Source organism: Triticum urartu, chromosome 1 (genome assembly GCF_003073215.2).
Source record: "Triticum urartu cultivar G1812 chromosome 1, Tu2.1, whole genome shotgun sequence".
NCBI lineage: Eukaryota > Viridiplantae > Streptophyta > Magnoliopsida > Poales > Poaceae > Triticum > Triticum urartu.
Genome location: NC_053022.1, coordinates 542,035,167 through 542,046,830, shown reverse-complemented (window position 1 = coordinate 542,046,830; position 11,664 = coordinate 542,035,167). Strand labels below are relative to the sequence as shown.

The 11,664-nt window shown below is 46.4% G+C and overlaps 1 protein-coding gene across 1 annotated transcript; it reads left to right on the top strand.

Moving 5' to 3' along the window:
* The first annotated feature begins 890 nt into the window (after positions 1–890).
* On the top strand, positions 891–10,319 carry LOC125538437 (BTB/POZ and MATH domain-containing protein 2-like). The gene is made up of 3 exons (XM_048701695.1): positions 891–967; positions 1,028–1,341; positions 9,763–10,319. Exons 1-3 carry the CDS (start codon positions 891–893, stop codon positions 10,317–10,319), a joined length of 948 nt encoding a protein of 315 aa, XP_048557652.1.
* The last annotated feature ends 1,345 nt before the right edge of the window (positions 10,320–11,664 follow it).

Sequence of the window (11,664 nt, the reverse complement as noted above, 5' to 3'; positions counted from 1 at the left end):
ACATGGAACTCGAAAATGATTCATGCTTGTATATTTGTAACAGCACACAGTTATGTTGTCTGTTCTATGGGCGGCACATAGATTTGTAAACTGGTATTGTAATTGATGCCCAAATATAGGAAGCCTATCCAACACCTTCTACACTTGGGGTGTGGGCACCTTTTATATGTGATGGGTCTATGTCATTATTTATCTTTATTATCTTCTGTTTGTTCTTAAGGTAGATACGTAAGATAAGGGTCAGTTTTGGAACATTTTTCATTTTCCCACAGGTGGACCTCATAATACCCAAAGGACAACAATGCTATATAACAGTGCCATGTGATAAAGTGGTGACTTGCGTGCCAACTAATGCTTTAAATTTTGACTAGTAGAGGAAGGTCAATCTAAATACTCCCTCCGTCCGGAAATACTTGTCGAAGAAATGCATAAAAATAGATGTATCTAGAATTAAAATACGTCTAGATACATTCATTTCTCCGACAAGTATTTTCGGATAGAGAGAGTACAAGCATACTTTTTCTTTGACAGGCAAATACCAGCATATATTTTTTTGAAACTGAAATACAAGCATACTGGCATAGTAGAGGGAGGTCAGAGATGTAATTTTGAGCTGTTATATTAACTTAAAAAAATCGAACACGGGCTGTGCGCCGTGTGCTCACGGAAGCCCATCTAAGCCCAAAAACGAACTTCTTCCCGTGACCATCACCCTACCTCACGCGGAGCACTTCTTCACGCCGCCGCATTCCCCTGATTTGTTTTGCTGCTGCTGCCGCCCTGCTCTCACTCTCCTCTTCTGCTCCGCCGGCAAGCAGAGGCAGCGTTGCTCTTTGCCTGGGAGTCGGCCCCGACCCTCGAACCGGGCCCTGGGCTGTCTAGCGACCGCAATGGCAGATCGGTGTAAGCTTTCTGCTGCCATTGTATCCGATTCTGTGGAAAGGTCGTACTTGCTCAAGGTAGACGGGTACTCGAGCGCCAAGGAGCGATTCAAGACCGGCGAGTGCCTGGCTTCTCCCCTTCTCAGCTTCAAAGGGCACGACTGGATTCTGAGGTATTACCCCAACGGTGGTAGATCGGAAATCGGTGATTCTGCCCGTTACGTATCCCTGGTTGCTGAATGTTCTGATGCTATTGATGACCTACCAAGACCACCCATTGATCTGCGTGATAGAGATGGGGAACCAGAACCGCCATACGTCGTCAGCACCATCTATTCATGGCCAGGGTGCCCTACTTTGTCTGGCGGCCTCAGTTCATATTATCGCTTCCTCATAGATAAGGCGGAGCTGGAGCAATCAGGTGATATAATAGATGACTGTTTCAGCATTATGTGTGTTCTTACTTGATGTAGGGTAGGAACCCTAGGGGCCGATCTTTCACGAAAGGAGCGGATCCCGTCCAAGAACGCGAAGAACACAAGGGAAAAACGAGGGAAAACACAAGCGAAAACACGAGAGAATCACTCAACCAACAAGAATAGATCACACATGCGCCAGATCGATGAACACAAAGGTGAGATACAAGATCCAAAGTCAACAACGGACGATACAAAGGTAGCCGGTCTTCTCCGTGAGGAGGTCTTGATGTTCTTCTCCAAAAGGAGGTCTTGAATCCAAGGGGATCTTCTTCGAAGAGGCCGCGGTCTCTCACAAGGAGTAGATCCGATGTGGATGAGCAAAGCTCTATCTCTAAGTATGAGCTAAACCAACGCTAACCCTCAAATGGTGGAGGTGGAGGTGGAGGAGTATATATAGTCTAGGGCCGCGAAGGGGTAAGTGAGGGCGAAGGGATACATGGGCTCGGCCCGATACACTGTGCACAGACAGGCGTCGGACGTCCGACGGGTACCGGATGTCCGGTAGCTCACGAGGGTCCGGTCGTCCGGTACTTGTCGGACGTCCGGCGTTTTGGCTCGGGTGACGTGGCGCCGGATTTCCGGAGACGGTCGGACGTCCGGTCGCTCGAGTGTGTCGAACGTCCGGGACTTGTCGGACGTCCGCTCATTTGGCTCGGGTGCGGGATTGCCGGTCGTTCGGTCCGGGCCGGTCGTCCGGTGGGTCTTCAGGCGTCAGACGTTCGGTCCCGACCGGTCGTCAGGTGGCTGGAACTTCTTCCGTAGCTCTTCTTCTCGTTCCTCGCGCTTGGTGTCCTCGCCTTCTTGTCCATGGTCTTCCTCTTGGTTCCTGGTCATGCATAGCACACATGTTTGAGGTAGTAGCCATGTCTCACGTATGGAAAGTGATGGTATGGAAAGTGATGGTTCGAAGAGGAGCGAGTTCACCTTGTGTCCAATGGTGTATAGATGAGGTCTCGTCTTATGTTCTCTTAGGGCTTGGAGAGTAGTCGGAGTGTACATGGGGGTGAACGTGGGATGCTCCGCATCATCTCCCCCCCCTCCCTTGGGAAAGATCCAACCTCGGATCGTGATCCTCATCACCATGGAAACGGTAGTCGTGGATGGACTTGTAGTTGGACGGAGTTGAAGACATTGTGCAATCCAAGTACTCCAAGGTGTCGCCGGAGTGGTATACATGCAAGAAGAGCAAACACAAATGACACTCGGAAATACAATGGTTAACGCACACAAGGTGTCCATCAAATAAACATGAGTTCGTCCAATGGAATTGTTCATGAAGATGCATGATATGCTTATCCAAATGATGTAAAATGACATGTAAAGCATTCATGGGAGCAAAATCATTCATTGTGCACACAAATGTATTGTGGATGTGATCAATGAAACCACGGTGCAAAATGATGTCATAGTGAGACGGTTTATCAATAGCATGAATATGGTAATGAATGCTCAATGTGATGTGATCATGCAATTGATGGTAGGCAATAAGATCATGAAGTATGAATATGCCATCAAGGTATATCACAACAAATTTGCTAATGAAATGCACAAGCTCATATACCATGGATGACATGGGAATACAAGATGCAACAAGGCAATCATGATGTGAGTCAATCCATGCATAAGATGCAAATTTGTCATGTGTATGATATGTCCATCGAGCATGACATGTGTGAACACAATCAACAAATATGGAGGTGTTGGTATACCAATGCTCGATGTCGTGGCATGAGTGGAGGTTTGAAGGTGCATCCAATAAATCCGAGTGCTCCTTAACTTGAAGGTCCATGGGTTTCATCTCCAATGTCGGTCCTCCATCCAATAGATGTAACATGTAGACAAGAAGAAGGAAACAACAATGAAAGAGTGACCCATCCAATATGCATATTTGAGGATGGCTCAAAGGGAAGGAGTTCACCTTTAGGAGATTCTCGCAAATGTTGGTGTTGCACATCGTGTATGCCTTCACATGACCAAATTGTGTCATGACGGTATCGCCTTGTGAATCCTTCAACATGAAAGAACATGACAAACACTCGGAAAAACAAATGAGGTTAGCGGAAAACATATCATTCGTGCGGTAAAATACCCAACAAGTGTATGCATCATGCTCATCATAAGAAAGGATAAGGGAGCATTTCATAGTATGGAGGCATATGACGCGAGAACAACCAAATACAATAGGCGTAATCAAGCAAGCATGCATCACAAGTAAGGTGTCCAAGTTTCCACGATCAATAAGCATAGGTGCAACAATTGGAGGCAAGCGACAATGAACAAAATATATCATGTGAGAGGCATGAACATATACGTCATCAACCCAAGAAAGCAAGTAAGAATGGAACATAGGTGATGCGACAAAGCAAGCAATCATGTGAATCAAGGTAAGCAAGCTAGTAGTGCGAAGATGCAACGTACTAGAAGGAATCATGTCAAGTATGTCATGTGTGCAAATAGTGGTCATGAATAATGCACAAGACATATCACAAGCATGAACGCAAGATATGAGAAAAATAGCATCAATAGCATGAGGCACATGATAAACATGGCAATAGCAACAAGGATCTCTACCAAGCATGCAAATACACATAGGAGTAGAATAATGGTGAATCATGGGTAGATGCAAGCAAGGGTCAAAATTGCATGGCAAAGGTATAGAAGTAAGCATAGCATGCAAAGTGAACACGGGAAAATGAGCATGAAGCGACAAGCGGTATATAACACATAACCGTGTGAGAGCCAAGTGAGAGAGATGCGCGTAGGCGTTGCGCGAAGAGAACGGTGGGAAGGATACTTCATGGGATCCCAAGTCGTCTTTGATCTCAAGAGCTCGTTTCGTCAACTCTTGGAATTGAGAGGTTGGCGAGTATACGTGAGTACCTACACAAAACAAGGACAAAAGAAAAATTGTGTGTGCATAGTAGATGTACACATCATCCATCATGATGCGCACGTACTTGTGTTGGTTAGCACAAAATATCCAATGCTCAAATAAATGAGATGCGTGATATAGAAACATGTCATCCATCATGAGAGGTTTGTTGTTATGTATAGCATAATGGAGACTCAAATTGTGTAATGCATCACAAGAAATATGTAGAGCGTTGTTGTTCATGGAATGCATATGGTGCAAGCAAATATAGGAATCATGCAATGTATGGAATGCGTCAAAATCTCCTAATACGCATGAGGAAACTATGGGGGTCTCCGCATGATCATTAGTGGAAACATCACACGGAGAATATTGACAACATCCAAAACAAAGCATATGTGGAACATTGTGATCATGGCATGGCATAGTAGATGAATTGCGCAAATCATGTAAAGGAAGCATGGCAATATCATCACAAGAAAAACAAAAGCCAATGACCATCATCTCGTCATCTATGATGTAAGTGCAAATGGGATTTATGTGAATGGGGCATGCATAGTCACTATGTTGAGATTGAAATGATGCAATATGGGATATCTCACTCATAGCATATGACAAGTTCAAAGGATTGGCAAACATGATGTGACCAATAGAATTTTCACATGATATCCTATGGAGCATAGCATCACAACTAGGCAAATCAACATACTCATCATCATATTTATCATAAATAGGTGAGTCATGACATGAAGAAGCCGCACTAGCATGAAGCATGGGTATAGGTGTGTCAACACCATGCAAGCAATCATTCGTGAAATAGTCCACTAGTGGGACAAGAGAAGCAACATCACCTATGTTACCTTTGGAGCATCGCTCATGTGTTGTAGGTGAGGTGTCGAAGACCGAGTCGTGGTCATCTTCATCTTGATGGAACCATGTGGGGGGTGCATCATCGTCCACCATGGCCATCGTCATCTCCATTGGAGGTATGGACTTGTCGAGGATAGGCGCGTCGTCATGTAGGAGACCTAGCACCAAAAAAGAAAACACACTAGGAGTTGAGGTTAAGTCGTTAGAAATCAAAGTGGCCTCACATGCCGTGTCAACTACCTCGCTCACTAAGTGTTGTGGCTCACTCACTCCCTCTCGGATGCTCTCACTCATATGGTTAGTGAAGTCACTCAAATGGCTCTCAACCTCACATAGGATGTGTGGCATGCTCTCAAGTGTGGGGCTAGTGGTGTCACACTCATCCTCTCATAGGAAATGCTCTCAATGTCACGTGTGGTGGAGTCACTCATGTCACTCATGTGGTGGTGGCTCTCCTCACATGGCAATTGGGGCATCTCGTCACATGTCGTTGTCGGAGAGATGTTGGTGCAAATGTCTCCATGCTCAGTCATGTCGTGGTCGTAGCCGTGGATGAAGGCCGAAGATGGCACATCATCACTCCTCGAAGACCAAAGATAAGGTCTCATGAGCGGTCTCGTAGCTTGACTCGGAGTATGAGTCCAATATTGGCGCCGTCTTCATGTTGTTGAAGAGGTCCGTGCTCGTCGCCGTGGTCGAAGAGGATGGCCCTTGATCGACCTTCTTGTCGCCGTCTTGTTTTTGGAGGCCCAAATGATGTGGCACCTTGTAGCTCGTCTCCATGACCGAAGGGAAATTCCCATGCTCGGCCATCTTCCTTGAGGGGCTTCCGAAGATGTAAGTGTCTCCCTCACGCGTAGTTGGTCGCCTTGTAGTTGAAGATGTCGATGTAGGCGAACTCACGGGAAGTAAGCGAAGATGTCGTACGTCCAAAGGCGAAGATGCCTTGATAGCACTTGGCGAAGATGCCGAAGTGGTTGGTGTAGCCGTAGCTCCGTCTTGGTGGTGCTCGTCTCGCGGTCTTTTCTTGTGCTCATGAAGTTTGGACTTGGCGTGAAGTAGGGCTTGTTGGGACTTGTAGGAAGGCGCATCTCGAGCATCTTCATGTTGATGGTGGTGTTGTCGCACTTGAGCTCGTAGTAGATGTCGTTCGTCGTCGTCGTGCACATGTTGCTTGGAGGTGACTTGCCCTTCATGACGAGGTGGATCACGAACGTGATGGTGGTCGCCATGGAGATGTGGACGTGGACGTCTTGCGCTTGTGTCGCTTGGGCGCTCCGAAGAGGATTGATGTGCTTGCCGCCGCCTTGAAGATGACGAAGGGGAAGTAGACTTGATCAAGGCCGAATCTCCTCCATCCTTGCATCTTGCTCCTCCTTTTATGCGGAAAGCTTGTTGTCGATGTAGTCCCTTTTCCTCGCTTCGGAGTGACGAATGTCGATGGAGAGGTTCTCGATGCGCTCTCGTAGTCTTGATTGTGCGCCTTGCATTTGTCGTTGTAGATCGAAGATTGACGCTTTGGTGATGTAGTTGTTCACGCCGTCGTTGTTGTGGAAGACCGGAGATGAAATGCCTTGCCTATCCATCACAAGATTCGAGCCAATATGAGTGGAGAAAGAGAAGAACGAATACCAAATGTACCTTGACCGAAGTTGAAAGTGGATCAATGATCACCCCAATATGGACAAGGAAATAGCACAATTGGTACCAATTCTTGTCGGTTTCTCACACCTACACAAGTAAGGCTTATGGTGGAGCTCGGTGAGGATAGTGGCACAAAAATTTAATGTAAAATGTTAGCAAGAGTCAATAATGTTGAAAGAGATTCACAAATTCGCAAGTGTAACAAGTAGACCAATAGCAATATGTGGCACACGGAAACACACACACGGATAGATAAATGGGGTCGTGCAACCAAGGATGAGCACAAAATGTGGAATCCACGGAAAACGCTCGTGTTGCACAACTCAAGAGAGACGCTAGCACGATTGCTCACTAGGCGGATACGACACTTGTGCACAACATATAAGATGCAAAATGTAACAACTTCTATCCCAAGTATGCTATGTATGTATGGTTCCCGGTGTTTGATCCAAGATGATCGGATATGACAATCTTATGCAATGTGGTGGATGCTATGGCTATTGCTTACAAGCTTCTTTGCTCTTTCTCTTTTGCTTAAAAGCTTATTCTTTATATTTATATATATATATATATATCCACTTTGCGAAATGCACAAACTAAGATAGTAATTGTGTATATGCGGGAACAAACATGAGGCACACGAGATGATATGATACCAATATGATATGGTATGTATGCAATGTATGGTGTAGATCACTAATGTGCACAAGTAACGTTGCCGACAATACTCAAATGGCTAGTCTCGATAGGCAAGTAACGCAAAATGGGCTAGGGGTTATCAATGCAATGGCAAGGGAATATACAATGGAGGGATACCACGATACCAAGATGATATGGAGGTTACCGTCCGTGTCGATGATGAGTTGCGGTGATCTTGATGAAGATACCAAGATGATGGAGACTCGTCCCTAAGTAGCCGAAACACCTTAGGAAACGGAAAGACCACAACTCAAAATCTCAAGGACAAAAGTCAAATGGTGGTAGCGGAATGCGGTGGTGGTTGCGGAAGCTCAAAGGGATTGTGGAAATGCAATGATGGGTTGTGGAGTACGCAATGCGGAAGTGGAGGGAAGGTGGTGGACTATACACGGTGTCGGAGTTGGAAGCACGGTCCCTAAGTAGCCGAAACACCTTAGGAGACACAACTCACAACACAAACAAAATTGGGTTAAGTTGGGGGGGGGGGGCGGAAGTGTATAGTGGTCAAGCCTATGCGGAAGTGGTGGTGGTGGTTGATGAAGAAGTAACCGTCCCTAAGTAGCCTAGACACCTTAGGAGACTCAAATCACTCCTCAAGAAACCACATATGCGTTGGGGATCAATATGGATTAGGTTGCGGAAGTCGGTGCCAGTGTAGCGGATGATGTGGTGGAAGCCCTAGGCAAAGATGCCAAAATTGTCAAAATTTGATGGAGTCAAATGGTGATGGCAGTATTTTTGTGGGAAGGGGGATGTCAGGAGCTTTCCAACGAGCTAAAGAACGCGAAAATCGGACTCCAGATGAATTAGTTATGGCCGAAACAAAAATCAGCCGAAGTTGATATCTACAGGTGGCGGATGTCCGGAAAAACGGTCGTCCGGTCGCCGGACGTCCGGATGGGTCGGAAATCCGCTGATTCTGCTCGGGTTAGGGGGTTCCGGTCGTCCGGTAAGGTCGGACGTCCGGTGGTTCCTGCGGCTCCGGACGTCCGGTAAGGTGACGGCCGTCCGGTGTATCGGGGTCAACTCCAGATCCGAGATTCGGGACGCGATTTTGGGAGGAATTTGGGGATTTTGGGGTCAAAATTGATGAGATTTCGTGGATGAAAGATGGGGAAACTTGGGGAGATGCTAGATCCACTTGAAACCAAGCAAATCCATGGATCAAAATCAACAAAACATCATCAAATCACAAAAAAAATTGGGGCTATTTTTTGTGGGAATTTTCGAATTTAGGACGAAATCAAGCAAAAGAAGGCTAGAAAACGGTGGGGGAGGCTCTGAAATCGTGATCAACGTGGCTCATGATACCAAGATGATGTAGGGTAGGAACCCTAGGGGCCGATCTTTCACGAAAGGAGCGGATCCCGTCCAAGAACGCAAAGAACACGGGGGAAAACGAGGGAAAACACAAGAGAAAACACGAGAGAATCACTCAACCAACAAGAATAGATCACACATGCGCTAGATCGATGAACACAAAGGTGAGATACAAGATCCAAAGTCAACAACGGACGATACAAAGATAGCCGGTCTTCTCCGTGAGGAGGTCTTGATGTTCTTCTCCAAAAGGAGGTCTTGAATCCAAGGGGATCTTCTCCGAAGAGGCCGCGGTCTCTCACAAGGAGTAGATCCGATGTGGATGAGCGAAGCTCTATCTCTAAGTATGAGCTAAACCAACGCTAACCCTCAAATGGTGGAGGTGGAGGAGTATATATAGTCTAGGGCCATGAAGGGATAAGTGAGGGCGAAGGGATACATGGGCTCGGCCCGATACACTGTGCACAGACATGCGTCGGACGTCCGACGGGTACCGGACGTCCGGTGGCTCACGAGGGTCCGGTCGTCCGGTACTTGTTGGACGTTCGGCGTTTTGGCTCGGTTGACGTGGCGTCGGATTTCCGGAGACGGTCGGACGTCCGGTCGCTAGAGTGTGTCGAACGTCCAGGACTTGTCGGACGTCCGCTCGTTTGGCCCGGGTGCGGGATTGTCGGTCGTCCGGTGGGTCTTCAGGCGTCGGACGTCCGGTCCCGACCGGACGTCCGGTGGCTGGAGCTTCTTCCGTAGCTCTTCTTCTCGTTCCTCCTGCTTGGTGTCCTCGCCTTCTTGTCCATGGTCTTCCTCTTGGTTTCTGGTCATGCATAGCACACATGTTTGAAGTAGTAGCCATGTCTCACGTATGAAAAGTGATGGTTCGAAGAGGAGCGAGTTCACCTTGTGTCCAATGGTGTATAGATGAGGTCTCGTCTTATGTTCTCTTAGGGCTTAAAGAGTAGTCGGAGTGTACATGGGGATAAACGTGGGATGCTCCGCATCATTACTCTCAGTGAAGAGACTATGGATGACCGTTTTGTTGTGGTTCCTCCAAGCAACCTGCACCTGCATTTCGCTGACCTGCTAGAGAGCATGGATGGAGCGGACGTGACCTTTCATGTCGCCGGACGGATGTTCTCGGCCCATAGGCTCATTCTCGCCGCGAGGTCACCTGTTTTCAGGGCGGAGCTCCTTGGAGCCATGAAGGAGAAAGCCGGCGGTCCCATTGAAATCCATGACATGGAAGCTGATGTGTTCAAGTGCTTGCTCCATTTCATATACACCGACTCACTGCCTGATCTTCAAATGGCTAGCAACCAAGGTGAAGCACATCTAGATGTGATGATGGCTAGCCACCTACTCGTGGCAGCAGACAGGTACAATATCGAGAGGCTGAAACTGATATGCAAGCACAAGTTATGCAGCCACATTGATGCCGACATGGCGGCGACCAGTTTGGTGTTAGCTGAGCAGCATTGCTGCAATGGACTCAAGGAAGCCTGTCTACAGTTCCTTGCTTCTCCTTCCAATTTGGAGGCGGTGATGACAAGTGATGGCTAGAAGCATCTCAAAAGCAGTTGCCCATCTGCCCTAAAGGAGTTGATTGCTAGGCTCCTGCCGCCTAACATGAAAGCTGCCAAGGATATTGTCATGGCACTTTAGTAGTGTCACGCATGATGACCACATCTAAATTAATTATCTATGCACGTCTCAGATTAGTTTTCTACTCCCTCCGTTCCCAAATATAAGTCTTTCTAGAGATTTCAACAAGTAACTACATACGAAGTAAAATGAGTGAATCTACACTCTAAAATATGTCTACATACATCCGTATGTCGTAGTCCATTTGAAATGCCTAAAAAGACTTATATTTAAGAAGGGAGGGAGTATATATGGTTGGATGTGTGCCTTAGTAGAAGAAAAAGAAAAACCTGCTATCTATGTTTGTTGTTGACTCTGCAGTTTCATGTTCTGTGCGGTCTGTATCGAACTCTAATTTCTCTTCTAGGGCTTAAATGAAATTGAACGCCGTGCATGTGGCCACTTTGTTCGAAAGAGAACTATCTATTTACATCCATATTGCAAGTAGAATGAGATTGATTGGGTGACCCCTATGTTTTCTTTATGCTGAAATGCATGAATGTCAAAAGAGGGATTTCTGCTTGGTTCAGTTTTGTTATGTTCTGCAAGGGCTTACTCTATGTGGAGTTTAACTTTGCCTGATCTCATATATAGAGATTGCACTCCTCTAGTTCTGCTTCCCTATTTCATTTTTCCTGGGAGTTCTTCCCTAGTTAAAAGGTTTCAGCCTTTGTCTATGCTGTTTCTTTTGGACTGCCCCTCGTTGTAGAAGATAACAAGTGCACTCTATATAATTCCATGTAGAGTACCTGTTTGTCCTGGCTTCCGACTGAAGAAGTGAAGATATCCCTCTTCTGTTTTTGTTTCTCCTTTTATTTCCATGTTCAGTGTGACTTGGCCAAAATTTGGATGGGCTGAAATAATCTTGCTTGGTTAATGAACTATTGGCTCGCCTTTGGTTGATTGTGATTCCAAGCACAGAGTTCTTGTGTTATTACTGCAAGCATATTGTTCAGACATACTGGAATGCATGCTATTGAACTGAATCTGAGCATGAACACTTCTTTTTTCTTTTGAACTTAAAAAACAATAGATCGTGCTGCCCAAGTTGTTTATCTGGCTAATTTTTTTAAAAATAATTCACTTTTTGTTTAATTTTCATAAATATTACACAGAATACAACATTTTTAAAAATAATACGCAGTCGGCCCGCTACTGGCCGACTGGACCTAGTCAGCCCACAGCAGGCCGACTGGGCCTAGTCAGCCAACAGCCGGCCGACAGCTGATCCATCTGCCACGTGCCACCCGCCTATTCGCCAGGC

Bases quoted from the DNA above. Each gene is read 5' to 3' on its own strand.
- LOC125538437 (XM_048701695.1), top strand. From the start codon at position 891: ATGGCAGATCGGTGTAAGCTTTCTGCTGCCATTGTATCCGATTCTGTG. The intron at 968-1,027 runs GTACTCGAGCGC...TCCCCTTCTCAG, and splicing joins TACTTGCTCAAGGTAGACGG to CTTCAAAGGGCACGACTGGA. The intron at 1,342-9,762 runs TTACTTGATGTA...TGCTCCGCATCA, and splicing joins TTTCAGCATTATGTGTGTTC to TTACTCTCAGTGAAGAGACT.